This window comes from Oncorhynchus mykiss, chromosome 13, assembly GCF_013265735.2.
Source record: "Oncorhynchus mykiss isolate Arlee chromosome 13, USDA_OmykA_1.1, whole genome shotgun sequence".
Taxonomy (NCBI): Eukaryota; Metazoa; Chordata; class Actinopteri; order Salmoniformes; family Salmonidae; genus Oncorhynchus; species Oncorhynchus mykiss.
Genome location: NC_048577.1, coordinates 15,645,884 through 15,665,078, shown reverse-complemented (window position 1 = coordinate 15,665,078; position 19,195 = coordinate 15,645,884). Strand labels below are relative to the sequence as shown.

At 43.5% G+C, this 19,195-nt stretch overlaps 1 protein-coding gene across 1 annotated transcript; it reads left to right on the top strand.

Annotated features, from left to right (window-relative positions):
• Nucleotides 1-1,270: 1,270 nt before the first annotated feature.
• wbp1lb (WW domain binding protein 1-like b) lies at nucleotides 1,271-18,964 on the top strand. Its single transcript, XM_036940417.1, has 4 exons — nucleotides 1,271-1,493; nucleotides 11,961-12,063; nucleotides 12,727-12,888; nucleotides 15,368-18,964. The coding sequence occupies exons 1-4, from the start codon at nucleotides 1,407-1,409 to the stop codon at nucleotides 16,276-16,278; spliced, it is 1,263 nt and encodes a 420-aa protein (XP_036796312.1). The 5' UTR covers nucleotides 1,271-1,406; the 3' UTR covers nucleotides 16,279-18,964.
• Nucleotides 18,965-19,195: the final 231 nt, after the last annotated feature.

The following is a 19,195-nucleotide window of genomic DNA, read 5'->3' as shown; positions in this document are numbered from 1 at the left end:
CCTACACCACCCGATGTCACAGGAAGGCCATAAAGGTAATCAAGGACAACGACCACCCGAGCCACTGCCTGTTCATCCTGCTATCATCCAGAAGGCGAGGTCAGTACAGGTGCATCAAAGCAGGGACCGAGAGACTGAAAAATAGCTTCTATCTCAAGCCATCAGACTGTTAAACAGCCACCACTAACATTGAGTGGCTGCTGCCAACACACTGACTCAACTCCAGCCACTTTAATAATGGGAATGGATGGAAATTGATGTAAAATATATCACTAGCCACTTTAAACAATACTACTTAATGTTTACATACCCTACATTACTCATCTCATATGTATATGTATATACTGTACTCTATATCCTCTACTGCATCTTTATGTAATACATGTATCACTAGCCACTTTAAACTATGCCACTTTGTTTACATACCCTACATTACTCATCTCATATGTATATACTGTACTCGATACCATCTACTGCATCTTGCCTATGCCGTTCTGTACCATCACTCATTCATATATCTTTATGTACATATTCTTTATCCCTTTACACTTGTGTGTATAAGGTAGTAGTTTTGGAATTGTTAGGTTAGATTACTTGTTGGTTACTACTGCATTGTCGGAACTAGAAGCACAAGCATTTCGCTACACTCGCATTAACATCTGCTAACCATGTGTATGTGACAAATACATTTGATTTGACTTCGCCATGGGCTTTGAATGGGGTACCTGGCTGCTGCCTGGGAGACAGCCCAGTTTCAAAACAAATGCAATCATCTTTACTGTTCATTTGAGAAGGCTGATGCTCCCTCCCGCTTTCACCTCAAATATATGTAAAAGGACCATAAATGTCTGGTTTTGTTTTCTTGGAAAGCTGTGTGAGCTGTTATATGATGCAATATTAGTTATTGTTGCATTTACTACTTATCTAAGTCCTATCAACTGATATGAGCCAGAGAATGGCTGTGGATTGACTGCATTATTTAAATGAAATGTTGGCATATTGGCAGTTAATTAGCTACATTTATGGAATCATTCCTCTAAAACTGTCTGGCTAACACACATACAGTGCAGATAAATTCTTCACATTCATTGTTTTACACACTATCTTATCACAGCACTGGCAAACCAAACCGTGGTTGAACAACTCCCTAACTCGCTGATCTTTGGACGATCACAATAAGGTTCATTCCATTCTAGTATTCAAATTCCACGCTCGGTGTACCCCGGGACAGATTAATCGAATTCGCCTCCTTGAAATATCAAATTACGCAGTAGCAAGGAGGCAGCGCATGCGTGGTCTTTCAGTGCGTCTGGTAGAGCCGTAAACTAGTTTGACATTTCGCTAAGATTAGTGAAGTGAACAACAAACGTCTACGCTTATGTTTTTACACGAGTCCGGTCGGAGGAATGAACGAGATTTTAGGCGTGGGTCTTAAAATGGGATTGTTTTTGCACGTTGTCGCTGTTAGCCCCTCCGAAGCGACATTAGACGAGGTAAGATTTGGACTCAAGTCTGCCAGGATTTGTTTTTGGTTCGGGTCGTGCATGTTTATTTGGGTAGCTAGTAATGTTGCAAATACGGCTAGCTACTTTGTTAGGGAGCTAGTTATTAATTTGACCAGCTGTTTTCCTACAAGTTTGCTGGCTTACTAGTATCGGTTAGGTATAACTTCTAAATTCGACCGCTGTAGCTAGCTTTAGCTATCTTGCTAGCTAGTTAGTTAGTTGTTCAGTCAGCTATTTAGTTGGCATCACAGGCACTTAGCCATATTGCTAGCTAGCGTTGACGGAACTCGACAAAGTGTGTGCTGCTTTAGTAACTAACGTTAGCTACATGGCTACTGTAAGTCACTAACCTTAGTGTTAAGCAAACTTCTCTAGCCGCACCCATTGACAGCTGTCTAATTAAATGGTTGACAGTTATCAAATATCTCGCCACGTACAGCATTATCATCCTACTAGCCAACAAGTCAGTTGCTGTCTACTTAAAAACAATGATTACTTGATATATATTTGCATTGAAACTGCATGTGTAAGTGCTGTTTTATAAACGGGTTGGCTGTTGTAACGAAAATGATGCGCGTGCATCGATGTGACCGGAATCTGCGTTATGATTCTGAACAGCCAGTTAGTAACAATGAGGGGATTCGGTTCATCTGGCACGGATAGGCGTGTTTTGCATAATGTGTGTTGATTGTATTGGTTTTAGAACCAACCAAGCCCCAAGCATGAGCCAGATGCTCCAGTCAAAACTCACTGTGAAGTCGGCTCCAATAAACGGTGTAATTAAGCACGTGGTTAGATTGCTTTTTAACATGCGAAAGTGTTCGCTTTTGATACAAATATATGTATCTGCCTTCCCAATGAAAACTAGTTTTAAAGTTGAAACATATATTTTCTGGAAAAGAGGTGTATGTTTCTGGACGATTCACCATGACCGAACATCGCAGATTACTATTCCATTTGAGAAAGGAGCTCTTCCCTCACCGTTTTGCACCTCACGTCACCGGCCATTGACCGGTGCCCCGCTTAGCATAATCGAATTCACCCAATCACAAGAAGCCGCAATTAAGGGAATCGCGGATGTCTCGTTTCAGCTAGTGTTCTTTATATCGTGTCTTGTTTTCAGGTGTTTTGACTGATTTCATGTCAATGCTAATATGTACAAAAAAATATGCTTGCTAGCTAACCAACAACTGTAACGATGTATTTGAGACAAGTGCTGCGCCAGCTATTTGAGAACTTGTTCTCAACTTGCCTACCTGGTTAAATAAAGGTGAAATAAAATGTAAAAAAATATTTACCACTCTGCAGAGCTGCCTCAGAACAAGATTCATATCGAAAAACGCTAACCTGCTCTTGTTTTTTCAAGACAACTGGAAATGCTGGGGGGGAAACGACCTCAAATCACGACGTCAGTGATTTTCAGGTCGGAAAGTCGGGGCTCTAGAAAGATGCCAAATTGGATTGGATTAAAAAAAAAAAAAAATGTTTAGTTCCCATTCCTCTTGAAGACACTGAAGTTGGACATTTTAGAGTTCCCAATTGTTTTGAACCTGGCTTAATTTCAGTCCATGTCCTGACACACAAAGTCCCCCCTCATATAAGATAATTTTATAATTAGATAAAAGGTTCATATAATTATTACTAGTAAAGTTATTTAAGTTGTGGCCCATTCTATACAAAGAAATTGACATAGAAGCCAATCACAGCACTCCTTTTGGGAAATTCTCACAACTGGCATTCGACCCCTAAAATATTAAATATTCATGTTTATATTTTTAAATATTTATATAATGTGCATTTTCTTTATTAAAGTACAACTCCTATTACAGAGCAGGCAGTAAAGCTTTGACACCAAATTTTCCTTGGAAGTGCAGAATAAACATTATGGAGTCTTAAAGAAGGCCTGGGTAATGCCAAAATGTCACATGTTCCAACTGCAATTCATTATTTTTCAATTATGCTTTAATATAAAAATGTAATGATGGTGATGGTACAAAATATGAATAACACCTTCCTAATATTGAGTTGCGCACCCTCCCCCTCCTTTTCCCTCAGAACAGCCTCAGTTCGTAAGGGCATGGACTCAAAAGCGTTCCACAGGGATGCTGGCCCATGTTGACTCAAATGCTTCCCACTGTTGTCAAGTTGGCTCGATGTCCTTCTTGATACACACAGGAAACTGTTGAGTGAGAAAAAAAATGCAGCAGTGTTGCAGTTCTTGACACAAACCGGTGCCTGACACCTACTACCACACCCCGTTCAAAGGCATTTAAACCTTTTGTCTTGCCCGTTCCCCCTCTGACTGGCACACATACACAGTCCATGTCTCAAATGTCTCCCGGCTTAAAAGTCCTTCAACCCGTCTCCTCCCATGTCTATCTACACTGATTTGAAGTGTATTTATTAACAAGTGGTATCAATAAGTGATCATAGCTTTCACCTGGTCAGTCGGTCATGGAAAGTGTTCTTAATGTTTTGTATAGTCATCTATGTCAACAATCCTTCCTCTAAAGGACCCTTCTATGGATAACATTTTGTGAAAATCCAAAAAATCATGGTCCTGTTTTGTGAGGAATCACCCACAAGTCTAAATTTCATTTAACAATGTTTTTCTTTATTTCTAGGAAGGGGGCTACAGCCCCTCACAGATATCTGAACGTTCTCCCTGTTTGCTGCTACATCATTGAGACTTTCATTTTGTATCTGGCATCTTGCCTTAGTTCTGGGTGACTGAATATGGTCACCAGTTGCTGAGTGGAGGAGCCAATGTCAATCCCAATGTCTTGTTTAACCTCGATTTGTCAAGTTCTGTTTGAGAGAAATATTGAGTGACACAATATTTGGATTGCATTGTCCTGCGTGGTTTTGGCCTAGGCTGACATCAGTCACCCTCATTTTTCAAACTCCCAAACTGACCAGGTATCAAACCCAGGTTGTCCGTACATTGCATTTCAAGACTGCCTTATAGCCAGCCCCCTGTGCTACAGCTTAGACGTGTAGCCTAATATCTGTCTGCAAAGACAAGACTTCAGATCTCTTGCAAGGTGGTTACTCTTCACGTGGGAGTATTGTTGGTGAAACATTAACCACAATAGGCTAGTTCCCTGAGCACGTCCTCTTCCCTTTGAAAAGTAGAGCTGAATGTGTGTGTGGTGGTCGAGAATGTTGTTTTTGTTGTCACCGCTTGTTCTGTTCAGCACTAACTGTCCTACCTTGAACTTTCTTCAGAACATATCTCTCCTACAACACTGTTGCTGTACAGTCCCCTTGCCAGTCAGCTCTGTCAGTATTGAATCTGCAAAATTGGAAGTGAACTATACCAGGGTTCTACACTGACTTTTTCCAGCTACCACCTTTTTCAGTTGGTGGCACCAACACACGATTTAGTCACACCAAACTTTTAATAAAGATAATGGACAATGACCTGGCCGGTGTCCCGTAATGACTGCATTCTGTACAGAACCAGGCTAAAAATGACTAGTCATCTTTTAAATTAGTATGCCCTTGTTCTTTGATGTAGCTCGATTTACTGTAACAGCAAAGAAAATAGACTTTAAAATAAAATGCTAAATGTATTTATTGCGGATTTCAAAGTGGCGTGTGTTCTGTGAAATCCTCTAGAGGGCAGATTTTGGAAAAACGATACTTGATACTGTACCAAAACGATATCATGGCAACAAAACAAAAATACATTTGATGTTCAAAATCCAATTCTTAAAACATATTTGCTGACCATTGTTGAGAGAATTTGTGAAATGTAGATTCTTGTGTAGTTACCCTTATTTAGGTGCTTACCAGCCAGACAGTTGTTTGGCTAGCTGTGTTTCTGCAGCGCACTTGTGATGTTGTTTTCAAAACTAATGGCCACTGGATTGATGCAAATAATCATGATTCTGCCAAGAAGGCATAGGCTACTTTGTAGTTCGTTTTTATTTGTCTTTCCATCTACCTGAACACAGTAAGGGCATCATTAACGGCTCCATAAAGCAGTAGACATGTAGGTCCTACACGTACCACACGCAGCAGAGCTCGACATTCAGGTAAATTTGCCAGTGGCACACTGGGCCAATGCCAACTTAAAGCTACTGACCCAAATTAGAGAAATACCGACACGGGTCAAGATCTGACAGGAAATCGAATGAAGTGCATAATTTCAACAGCAGCTGATTTTATCATTCATTTGCGACCTGAGCAAGTAGCCTATACAGGGTTCATACAGACAAAATTCAAGGACTTTTTCCAAGCACTTAAAGCTTCAATTTGTAACTTTTTGGACGACCAGACCAAATTCGCATAGAAATATGAGTTAAAGATCCGGTAGATCGGTTCTATGTGCGCTATTTCTTTGCTTCCCGTTTCAAGTTTTGTTCTTGCGTCTTTTACTTTGGGTTTTGTACACCAGCTTCAAACAGCTGAAAATACTATATTTTTGGTTATGGAAAATATTTTTCACAATGGTTTAGATTGTGACAAGTATAGCGTAGATAATCATTGTACAAACTGAATTTAGGTGTACTATTAGAATTTTAGCGACCACGACATGCCGGAGTGATTTCTACATAGTGCATCTTTAAATAAGAAATGTGAAGGACCTACATTTTGATATTTCATTGTTGTAGTAGCGTATTAAAAAAACTCTCATAGTGTGCATTACCACAAGAATAAGGCATTTATTTAAAGGCCTTGTGCATTGACATTTGGATTATTTTGACCTTCTAAAATATGTCAAAATATTGTGGGTTTTGCTTGACTAAATAGTCATGTTCACAACGCACACGCTAATGAAGTCTGGCTTAAATCAACTACCATAGCTTCAAGGACCAAAGAGCATAGACGTAGAGCCCTTCAACTCTGTTCCTGGAGCGCTACTATAGATTTTTGTTCCAACCCTAATCTAGTGCATTTGATTGGAATAATTAGCTGGTTGGTTAACTGAATCCGGTCAGTTACCTGGAATTGGAGTGAAAACCTATAGGAGGGTAGCTCTCCAGGAACAGGGTTGGAGGGAAAACCTATAGGAGGGTAGCTCTCCAGGAACTGGGTCGTAGTGAAAACCTATAGGAGGGTAGCTAACCAGGTACAGGGTTGGAGTGAAAACCTATAGGAGGGTAGCTCTCCAGGAACTGGGTCGTAGTGAAAACCTATAGGAGGGTAGCTAACCAGGTACAGGGTTGGAGAGAACCTATAGGAGGGTAGCTCTCCAGGAACAGGGTTGGAGTGAAAACCTATAGGAGGGTAGCTCTCCAGGAACAGGGTTGGAGTGAAAACCTATAGGAGGGTAGCTCTCCAGGAACAGGGTTGGAGAGAACCTATAGGAGGGTAGCTCTCCAGGAACTGGGTCGTAGTGAAAACCTATAGGAGGGTAGCTAACCAGGTACAGGGTTGGAGTGAACCTATAGGAGGGTAGCTCTCCAGGAACTGGGTCGTAGTGAAAACCTATAGGAGGGTAGCTAACCAGGTACAGGGTTGGAGAGAACCTATAGGAGGGTAGCTCTCCAGGAACAGGGTTGGAGTGAACCTATAGGAGGGTAGGTCTCCAGGAACTGGGTCGTAGTGAAAACCTATAGGAGGGTAGCTAACCAGGTACAGGGTTGGAGAGAACCTATAGGAGGGTAGCTCTCCAGGAACAGGGTTGGAGTGAAAACCTATAGGAGGGTAGCTCTCCAGGAACAGGGTTGGAGTGAAAACCTATAGGAGGGTAGCTCTCCAGGTACAGGGTTGGAGTGAAAACCTATAGGAGGGTAGCTCTCCAGGAACTGGGTCGTAGTGAAAACCTATAGGAGGGTAGCTAACCAGGTACAGGGTTGGAGTGAAAACCTATAGGAGGGTAGCTCTCCAGGAACAGGGTTGGAGTGAAAACCTATAGGAGGGTAGCTAACCAGGTACAGGGTTGGAGTGAACCTATAGGAGGGTAGCTCTCCAGGAACAGGGTTGGAGAGCCTTGCTCTAGAGGAAATGTCTGGTTTGTAAAGGCAGACTATTCCATGGTGACTGAATTGCACATTGCAAATATTCAACCAAGACTTTGAACTTTTTAAATGCCCGGTTTGCATACCCATTCTTGCCTTAGCATTTACTGGTAGATATCCTAACTTGGAACATCTTTCCTACCCCTACCCCTGTCGGTCTTGGCTCCACGCAACGACCAGCAATTTGAGCTCCGCAAGCTCTCTGCCCGACAGATTATCTATGGGCTATATGAGTGTGGTGAATAATCAACATATCGAACAAACAGCTTCGGAAATCCATCTTTTATTTTTATATAGATCAATTATATAGCCTAGATTTAAAATAGCACTATAAAAAATGATCACTGGCCCAAGCAAGCCACTGACGAGTGCATCCTAAACCTCCCCTGTATGTCAAGCCCTGACACACAGACTGGGGCATTCCTGTGCCATTGTTGCCTTATCAGAAAGTTATATTTTTGGTCAATTGCACATTACTGTTTGAATAAATCCTGATAATAATTTTAAACTAACATGCTTCTTTCCATGAAAAGGTAGAGATCCTCCATAAATAATTTAGCTTAGACCGTAGTATTCAGCATCAATAGTCTGTCAGTATGGCAGGTTTCTGCGTATTCATGCCAGATCAAATGCTATATCATATGCACACGGTCAAGAATCCACTTAGTCACTTTTTAGCAGCTGTCAAAGAAAATAAATGTTCTGATAGTCAAGCAGTGACACCGGAATGTTCTTGTATGTCTGGTTGTTTCAGCAGCTTCTCATTATGGTCGATTTTTAAGTTGAATTAATCTCTATTATGCCTGTAGGCTCTGGCAGAGTTAGTAACACAATCCACCCATCCCTAATCCCCTACTGTAGTACGAGAAGGGATGGTTGTTCCATCCTGTAGCAGCCTATTGTCGAAGGCTGAGAGACTGAGGAATGTTGTCTGTCGAGATTCTTTGTTTGGTCAATGTCTCAATGTCTCAATGTCTTGCCTGATACGTCTCCTAGGCGATAGCAAATTCAGACGCCCCAAAAAACGTAACTCTTCATCTCTTAACCTAGGCTTTTTCATCTCTTAACCTAGGCTTAGGCAATTTGTTGTCCAAATAGTATGGATTTGCCTTTAGTTTTTGTTTCTAGGCCTAGCCTATCGTGCTAACTGGACTGGATCCAACATCCTAGCACAAATACAACAACAAGTAACAAAAACATCACGTCATACAGTATAGGTCATAGGCCTAAGGGTTATATCTTTGCACTTTGGTTCTCGACAACAGCCCCGAGGCTGGGAGCCAGGGAGTTCTTGAGCTCCTCTAAAGCCAAAGGTCTCTGACCCGAGACTATTGTGTAATCTCCTCAGTGCAAGTTATTTCAGAACTGGAAATACCTCCAAACCAAACAGTAGCCTAGTTTCTCTGCAGTTTTTTGTGATGGGTTTATACCATGTCATACAATGTAGTTGTATGGTGTGAACTATTTGTGGGAGGCTGTTAAAAAGATACACTGCATAAATGCTCCAGGTTTGCCTAGTGGAAACGCATAGTGTGTGTGTGTGTGAACTTGATCTGTGGCTGGGCTTCACTATTCCTGTGTTATAACTGTCCTCACTCGGACACACACAATCCGCATGCCGTTTTGAATACAGAGGGTGCTCCACTCTTCATTACCATGCAGTCCTCTACTCTGGCTGGCAGCTCACACTCCACTGCCGCTTGGACATTTCCTTAGAGCAATCCTTGTCCCCTATTTTGCTTGGTGTGTGTGTGCGCTCTTTCACTTTTTTCATCTGTGGACTGGAAGGATAACGACCCTTGAGTTGAAAGGACTTGCGCGTTCCTTGGGATTTAGGAATTTTGGACAGCTATGCCTCTCCAGCTGGAAAGGAAACGGGTATAGAAAACCTTGGCTAACATTTCTCCTCAGGATTTAATCCATAATCTAATTTTGTAGATAATGTGTAGCCTGGTAGGGGTTGCCTGATAAATCAATATACATTCTGAAGCAGTTTTTGATTAGAGGCTTCCTTGGCTGTCTTCCTGGTCTGGTTTCTGTTTTTTAGTCAATTCTTTATCAACAGCTATTCCTGCTGTCCCCTTAGAAAGTAGAAACTGATTGATTGAAGGATAACGTGTGTATTGACACTGATTTTAAGTGTGTCTTTGATCTATCAGGTTTAAAGCTTTTGATGTAGGCTAAAAGGCCAGTTCCTGTTTGACTGGAGGCACATTTAGGCCGTCATCTACGCAAACAGAAGATGCTTGTGTCTGTACATTGTGTTTCTCTTGATTAGACGAACTTGGTGTGTTTGTTCCAGGGTGGGCCATGTCTGTCTATAATCCAAGTAATGAGTGATAAGTGATGAGGAAATCTGAGCCGTGGACATTCTAGCAGCTTAGCACCCATGTATAAGAGGGACGATTGAGAGGTTCAATACTACCACTTATGTCTGGACCTAGTTCTTCCAGACCCTATAGGCTACATTGAACACGAGTAATCAGTTATTGATCTATTTTTATGTATTAAATTTTTTTAATTGAAGACGTATTTCATTATTTTTTTATTCTGGCCAGGTACAGTATCTGTGAGTGCTGATAAAGTGACCTAGCCTAAACCCTAGAGGGCAACATGCAAATATGAGTGATCACTAGCCTATCAACTGTCTGGAAATCTTGATATAGTCTATAGGCTATACTATTTGTTATTCAGGTCCCATACAGTTACAGTATCTGTGAGTGTAGTACTCAGGTGACCTAGGTCTAATCGCCAGAGCAATTTCTGTAAAGATAGCTGCTAACTGCTGCATGTTGTGATCTTATAGTTGATGTTTCAGTCAATGCTCCATAATGCTATCATGAGTTGAAGGTGCTACACACAGGATTTATTTTTGCATTGTAATTTCAGAAGATGTCCGTCATACATGCATGCAGTAATAGTAGAATGATAGTGTTTCACAGTATTACTTACCCACCAGTGTTGTGATTAGCTGTGATATTCACCCCATTGGTTTCTCCCGTGGAGCGACATGGATTGTCAATATAGGAAAGCTGTTTTCACTTTGTGGCTTTGTTATTTGGTGGAAATGGAGTCAAGTGGCCAATCACTCTTTTCCTGGATGCTAAAATTCTACACTGTTCGCTCTATTTCAGTTTGTGAGAAAACAAGCACTGAAAAGTGTAGGGAATCATTGTACAATCTAAATCATATACACTGAAGAAAAAATATGAACACGACATGTAAAGTGTTAATCCCATGTTTCATGAGTTCAAATAAAAGATCCCAGAAATGTTCCATATGCACAGAAAGCTTATTTCTCTAACATTTTGTGCACACATTTGTTTCCATCCCTGTTAGTGAGCATTTCTCCTTTTGACAAGATAATCCATCCATCTGACAGGTGTGGCATATCAAGAAGCTGATTAAACAGCATGTCCACCAGAGCTGTTGCCAGATAATTTAATGTTAATTTCTCTACCATAAGCCGCCTCCAACGTTGTTTTAGAGAATTTGGCAATATGTCCAACTAGCCTCACAACTGCAGATTACTTGTATAGTGTTGTGTGGGCAAATGGTTTTCTGATGACAGTGTCGTGAACAGAGTTCCCCATGGTGGGGTTATGGTATGGGCAGTCATAAGCTACGGACAACGAACACTTGCATTTCATCAATGGCAATTTAATTGCACAGAGATACCTTGACAATCCTGAGGCCCATTGCCATTCATCTGCTGCCATCACCACATGTTTCAGCATGATAATGCACAGCCAAAAGTCGCAAGGATCTGTACACAATTCCTGGAAGCTGAAAATGTCATAGTTCTTCCATGGCCTGCATGTTCACCAAACATGTCACCCATTGAGCATGTTTGGGATGCTCTGGATCAAAGTGTACGACAGCTTGTTCCAGTTCCTGACAATATGCATCAACGTCGCACAGCCATTGAAGAAGAGTGGGACAACATTGACTGATTTTCCTTATGAACTGTAACTCAGTAAAATCTTTTACCTTTTTTGCATGTTGTGATAAAAAATAAATTATATATATGTATTTTTTGTTCAGTATAGTTTTTCCAGCTGTTTGAAGCTGGTGGACCAAAAGTGAAAGTAAGGCTTGAGCGCGCGTCTCTGCCATGTTACAGGAAAAGGGGAAGATGAGGGGCAGATTTGCTTTGAATGCAGCCTAGTGATGTTGCAATAGACCTAGCTTCCACATAGGGAAGAAATTCTGAGAAATTCTAGGGGTTTCACCTTTTATCAAGATGATGATGACTAACAAAAATTAACATCCGTCTTTGAGTGGCGGGAGCTGGGTCATATTCACTAGGCAACAGGCGAAAGAAAACAGACTGACACGGCAACAGACTACCTGGGCTTGTCCAATATGAAACGCTTATTTCCGTTGTCCATTGCAAAGGTTTCGCTACAGTGTGACTTAATGAACACAGGTGGTGGATATGCGGTTTTACACTCCTGTTATTGACTTGTCTCTTCTTGTCTTCCAGAGCCTTCTGCACTGTGAGGGGCTGAACAACCAGAGCTACGTCTGTGAATCAGGACACTGCTGTGGGGAGTCACAGTGCTGCAGTTACTACTATGAACTCTGGTGTAAGGACTCTCTCTCTCTCTACGCTATCACACACACCCACACACACACTCTCTCTACCTCTCACTTTCACTCTCATTCTCCCGCTCTGAAATGCATTTGCATTTTAGTCATATCAGTGCACCCTCACATTCACCTGTACACCTGAACAGTGGTGGAGAAAGTACCCAATTGTCATACTTGAGTAAAAGTAAAGATAACTTAATAGAAAATTAAGTAAAAGTGAAAGTCACCCAGTAAAATACTACTTGAGTCAAAGTCTTTGGTTTTAAATATACTTGAGTATCAAAAGAAAGTATAAATCATTTCACATTCCTTAAATTAAGAAAACCAGACGGCAAAATTGTCTAGATTTTTTTTACATTTATGGTTAACCAGTGGCACACTAACACTCAGACATGCTTTGCCTCCACATTGTTACTGTGTAGTGGTGCACTATATCTCTCTATTGCATTCACTAGCAATTTGTCACCACTGGCATTCACTGTACAGGCACTAGATTTTTACAGTAATGTACTGTAGCTCTCTGTTGCTTTCAAAAACAATATGTCACTCCTTCTGTTCAGCAGTACTTTTACAGTAGTTTCACCATAGAGATATGAATAACACGTATTAACATATGTCTATGTTTCACAGTCTTTCTACTGTGTCTCTGTCTCCGGCAGGGTTCTGGCTGGTGTGGGTCATCATCTTCATCCTGAGCTGCTGCTGCGTGTGTCACCACCGGCGCACCAAGCACCGGCTGCAGCAGCAGCAGCGCCAGCACGAGATCAACCTCATCGCCTACCGCGAGGCGCACAACTACACCTCCCTTCCGTTCTACTTCAGTAAGAGTCCCGCCTATCAGAGCTCCCCGTGTGGCACAGCGCGACACCCACAACACGAGAGAGCGCCGTGTTCTGTACACAGTGTCAGACTCGTGGTAGTCCGCCATTGATGTCGTTACTGTCATATTGCGTATTAACCATGGCATGGTGTGCTGCCCGTATTAACCATGGCACGGTGTGCTGCCCGTATTAACCATGGTGTGCTGCCCGTATTAACCATGGCATGGTGTGCTGCCCGTATTAACCATGGTGTGCTGCCCGTATTAACCATGGTGTGCTGCCCGTATTAACCATGGCATGGTGTGCTGCCCGTATTAACCACTGTGTGCTGCCCGTATTAACCACTGTGTGCTGCCCGTATTAACCACGGTGTGCTGCCCGTATTAACCATGGTGTGCTGCCCATATTAACCACTGTGTGCTGCCCGTATTAACCACTGTGTGCTGCCCGTATTAACCACTGTGTGCTGCCCGTATTAACCATGGCACGGTGTGCTGCCCGTATTAACCATGGCACGGTGTGCTGCCCGTATTAACCATTGCATGGTGTGCTGCCCGTATTAACCATGGCACGGTGTGCTGCCCGTATTAACCATGGCACGGTGTGCTGCCCGTATTAACCATTGCATGGTGTGCTGCCCGTATTAACCATGGCACGGTGTGCTGCCCGTATTAACCATGGCACGGTGTGCTGCCCGTATTAACCATTGCATGGTGTGCTGCCCGTATTAACCATGGCACGGTGTGCTGCCCGTATTAACCACGGTGTGCTGCCCGTATTAACCACGGTGTGCTGCCCGTATTAACCATTGCATGGTGTGCTGCCCGTATTAACCATGGCACGGTGTGCTGCCCGTATTAACCATGGCACGGTGTGCTGCCCGTATTAACCATTGCATGGTGTGCTGCCCGTATTAACCATGGCACGGTGTGCTGCCCGTATTAACCATGGCACGGTGTGCTGCCCGTATTAACCATGGTGTGCTGCCCGTATTAACCATGGCACGGTGTGCTGCCCGTATTAACCATGGCACGGTGTGCTGCCCGTATTAACCATGGCACGGTGTGCTGCCCGTATTAACCATGGCACGGTGTGCTGCCCGTATTAACCATGGCACGGTGTGCTGCCCGTATTAACCATGGTGTGCTGCCCGTATTAACCATGGCACGGTGTGCTGCCCGTATTAACCATGGCACGGTGTGCTGCCCGTATTAACCATGGCATGGTGTGCTGCCCGTATTAACCATGGTGTGCTGCCCGTATTAACCATGGTGTGCTGCCCGTATTAACCATGGTGTGCTGCCCGTGTTAACCATGGCACGGTGTGCTGCCCGTATTAACCATGGCACGGTGTGCTGCCCGTATTAACCATGGCATGGTGTGCTGCCCGTATTAACCATGGCATGGTGTGATACAGCTTAGGAGGAACTGCACAGATACACAGCGTTATACTGGTAGTAGTCAACAACATGGCATGGTGTGATACAGCTTAGGAGGAACTGTACAGATACACAGTGTTATACTGGTAGTAGTCAACAACATGGCATGGTGTGATACAGCTTAGGAGGAACTGCACAGATACACAGCGTTATACTGGTAGTAGTCAACAACATGGCATGGTGTGATACAGCTTAGGAGGACCTGCACAGATACACAGCGTTATACTGGTAGTAGTCAACAACATGGCACGGTGTGATACAGCTTAGGAGGAACTGCACAGATACACAGCGTTATACTGGTAGTAGTCAACAACATGGCATGGTGTGATACAGCTTAGGAGGACCTGCACAGATACACAGCGTTATACTGGTAGTAGTCAACAACATGGCATGGTGTGATACAGCTTAGGAGGAACTGCACAGATACACAGAGTTATACTGGTAGTCGTCAACAACATGGCATGGTGTGATACAGCTTAGGAGGAACTGCACAGATACACAGCGTTATACTGGTAGTAGTCAACAACATGGCATTATTGCGCAATGCCCTTCTATTTCAGTCCTATCGTTACCGTGGCGCAGTGAAACACGAGCACTAACGCTTCATACATACTCAACTTCAGCCACAGTAGTTCTCTCCTTCTGCGTTTCTGTCTGACTACATTGCATTGTTATTCCCCAGTGCTGAGGCTTACTCAAACATTGCACCTTTGGTGAATTTTTGTGGTTTTCCCTCTCAGCTAGGGGGGATATTTCTCAATGGCAATTATTGCATCAAACTGAGAGTTTAGTCACTGCCTGGCAGCGCTACCTTGACTCAACTCCAGTCCTTTGTTTGAACTAGGAGTTGCGGTTTTGTTTTGGTATGGGATGAAACACAGCCCTGTTTCATGCCCCAGATTGCAGGAAACCTTAACCACCGGGTCTTGGTTCAATACCACCGGGTCTTGGTTCAATGCCAACGGTGCAACATGTTTTCCTTGCAATCATTTTCAGTTAATCCTAACTGTCTTATGTGTCCCTCTCGTCTTCACTTCCAGGGTTTCTTCCAAATTCCCTCCTACCTGACTACGAGGAGGTGGTGAACCGCCCTCCCACCCCTCCCCCTCCCTACAGTGTCTTCCATACAGTCAGCCCCCTGCCCACGGACCCACAGGACGGACTGGGACACTGCCCGACCATCCAGACAACTCCGGTCCCCCCAGTATCCAACACCCTCTGCTCCAGGCCGAGCCTGGAAGAGCCCCACCGCTTTGGGGGTCCCACTATTGGCAACAACAGACACAAGGCAGACAATAAGCCTCAGGAGCCCCAGGATAGTGGACCAGGGCTAGGGCCCCAGGATAGTGGACCAGGGCTAGGGCCCCAGGATGGTGGACCAGGGCTAGGGCCCCAGGATGGTGGACCAGGGCTAGGGCCCCAGGATGGTGGACCAGGGCTAGGGCCCCAGGAGGCCTCTACAGAGGAGCCTAGAGGCCCAGAGAAGAGTTGCAAGGAGCCTCTGTTACTTGGGGACCTAGGGGGGCCCGAGAGCGGTGCCCAGGAGGACAAAGATAATAGGGGGGCCCTTGGGCGGCGGCGCCGATTCACGGGTGACTCTGGTATCGAGGTATGCTTATGTGATCGTGGTGATAGTACCCGTATTGGAAGCCAGGAGGGCAAGGAGCTGAGGGAGAAGGATAGCCTAATGGGGGAGGAGGTTGAGGAGCAGGAAGGAGGAGACTTCTGTGACGGGTGCGGTCACCCTGCTCTGGGAGTGGAAGAGGAGCAGGCCCTAGCCCTGGATGGACCCGATAGTATGTCGGAGTGCAGGTCGGCGACAGGGTCCACCTCTCCGCCACCACCCGCTATGACGCAACCCACCCAGCCCCCGGTGTGCCTGCTCCTCCACACCATCAATGAGCTTGAGGGGCCCCCTCACCATGGCAACAGCACAGAGCCCCAGGGCTGAGCTACGCTAAGCTAAAGCACATCTTCACCAAGGAGGGAGAGAGAACCAGGAGCGGGAGTCAAGACTTTAGTGTGTGTGTGTGACTGTCTCAGATTGTGTGTGTGTGTGTGTGTGTGTGAGACGAGTAGGAATTTGTATTTTATCCCAGAGTCTGGACTTAAAATCTTGATGTTGATAGCTAAAGCCCATTTGGCATACTGTAATGGTGGCCTTAACTGCAATGTACAAGGAAACAGGAGGACAGGTTTGGCCTATCACCAACCTGCCTACAGACTGCTAACGGCATAAATGTCCTCCTTTGTCTGCCTTTACCAAGAGGAGGCGAAAGGAGATTGTGTAAAGACTTATGCAAGCTGGAGGAGATTGATAGTCTGGTCAGTGGATGCTGACCTGACGTTTGGTGCGACTGCAGTATAGTATAAGTACACACTGGTGCAACTCTAGCCTGGTCTCAGATCAGTTTGTGCTGCCCTGCCAGCTCCTATGCTCAGTGTACCAAGCTAGTGAAAATCATCGCAGCTACTTCCTGTGTCTGTTCACAGGAAGTAACATCCTGGACAAATACACTGAAGCGGTACAGGAACATTGTCAAGCAGTGCAGTGTGGATCGTCATGGCGACGATGTGTGCTTATGTAATGTGATAGTCCCAGTCGGTATGAAGTAGAACGTGGTGGCCCTGCCTGCCTGTGGGGAAAAGAACCCATGGTTACTTTGGTTACCCCGTTGGCTCACAGCAAAAACTTGACCTTTTTCCAAAAGCTATTTTCTTGTCTGCTTGTTTCAGTCAATTACAAAACTACATTTTAAGAAAAGTACAACGTGTGTAAAGATTACTATTCAACTTCGCCTGCTCCTGCGCGTTCTCACTACTTAGAAAAATGTAATGTTGTAGGCGCTTGCTTCGTTTTCATGACTGCACTAATGTTAACCACGTGAGTGCGTGCTAGATACCAACCAACCAGAACAGGACTCTCCAAGCCTGTTCCTGGAGAGCAATCCTCATGTAGGGTTTCACTCCCAACCCAATTGAAACTAATCTGATTCGGTTTATAAACAGCTCATTTTTTAGAATCAGGTGTGCTAGATTAGGGTTGGAGTGAACCTACAGGACGGTAGCTCTCCAGGAGCAGGGTTGGAGAGCCCTGAACCAGAACATTAAGCTAGCCAACACACACGGACTACCTATAAAGTTACAAGTAGTGAGTGGAGTTCCAAACTGACTGTACTCAACAAGATGCATGTCTTACCTGTGATAACATATTTTCCACACACGTAGCTAAAGTGTAGCCTACTTTGACACCGGGTCCCCACAATTTCTCACTCTTCCACACCGAATAGCCTGAAGCCACAGGGCTCTTCTCGGCTGGCTCTATTTCCTTACGTGGGAGCATCGCAAACCGTAGGTCGAGATTTTTGACCTAGTTACATTTTGTATAACAAAAGTGTACTACGAAGTTGGCTCTTTTACAGTCGCGGTCAATGAGTTAAGAACGTTTGTTTTCCCCAGTTGGTGGGCGTTGTCGAGGACAGTTAATTCTTATGACATGAATACTGACTCAGAGTAATACTGTACGGGAAGAGCCTGACGCTAAACACTGTGTGTGAATGTTACTGTTTCACATAAGACCTTTAGCCTTGTGTTTTTTACTCTCCTCCAACCCTGTTGTCACAGGGACCCAAGTGCATTAACACATTTTGTGTGACACAATCATTTTATTTTGCACATAAATATATGTAACTCTAATAATGGAGACAAAGAAATGAATCAAACATATAAAAAAAAGTTGTATCTGCGAATCCTGTCTTTTTTTTCTCTCCTTTGAATCAGTTACTATTTGTTTTGTAAAGGATGGTTTTCTAATGTGTCGTTGAGATGAATTCTACATGGGTAAAAACACAACGCTTACCACATACAGTATGGGCCTCTATCGCACTCTAGGACGTGATTGGTTCTTCTTCTCAAGAGATATTGATTACATGATTGTATTGTGCATCTCTGAGAAACTGTCATGTTTGCGATCGCCCGCAATGATTGTGCGTTAGAGAAACTTACAGGTCCGTAGGAGAAACGGGTACAGAAAAACCTGTTAGTTACGAGAACCAAGCTATCATAAGTGCTTTATATAGGCCTATTATGCATTTTGTATAAACAAATAGAATATTCTATAATTGTGGTGCAACAAAGGTAAACTATTCTGCATTTTGGATGGATGTCTTTGTCAACTCGTGTAATGAAATTATAAAGCTTTTGATCGACATATTGGAAAATGGTGTATTATTATATCATACAACGCATTAATGAACCAAACGAGCTACATTTAAATCTGTCATAGCAAAATGTCAGTCTACAATCATTAGTTGTTTTAGTTAATGATTCATTTCTATTTTATTTTAATAAATAACTTACTATTGTTTTGCTGAGTATAGAATTGTTGTACTCTTGAAGCATTCAATCTCCTTCAATCAATCAAAAGAGTGTGAAGGTGAAGATACAGGGAACTCAATGCACAGATTGAATGAGGTGACAATATTGTATTGTGAATAATGGACATCATGCCAAAGATATTTCACTGTTTCCACACGGGATGTAAGGTGGTTGTGCACATTTTCCGTCTTTTGTTCGTAAGCCATTTTATTACAGCAGCGAAATTGACATATGTTCAATAAATGAACCAGAAAAACGTGTCATTTTGTGTTCTTTGTTTGTGTTCCACACGTGCTGAATTGATAAATGATTTGAAAGCTGCATTTTAATCAAATGGACGAGGCAAGGTGAGTTGAAAAATCAGTAATATTCCTCATAGCACTATCTGTAATGTATACTTTGCTCCATTAACCCTCCTGTTGTGTTCGTTTCATGTTAATTCATTCTGTGTTCCCGGTCCAAAATGACCGCCCCATTATAGCTGATTATAA

Bases quoted from the DNA above. Each gene is read 5' to 3' on its own strand.
- wbp1lb (XM_036940417.1), top strand. From the start codon at position 1,407: ATGAACGAGATTTTAGGCGTGGGTCTTAAAATGGGATTGTTTTTGCAC. The intron at 1,494-11,960 runs GTAAGATTTGGA...CTTGTCTTCCAG, and splicing joins CCGAAGCGACATTAGACGAG to AGCCTTCTGCACTGTGAGGG. The intron at 12,064-12,726 runs GTAAGGACTCTC...TGTCTCCGGCAG, and splicing joins TTACTACTATGAACTCTGGT to GGTTCTGGCTGGTGTGGGTC.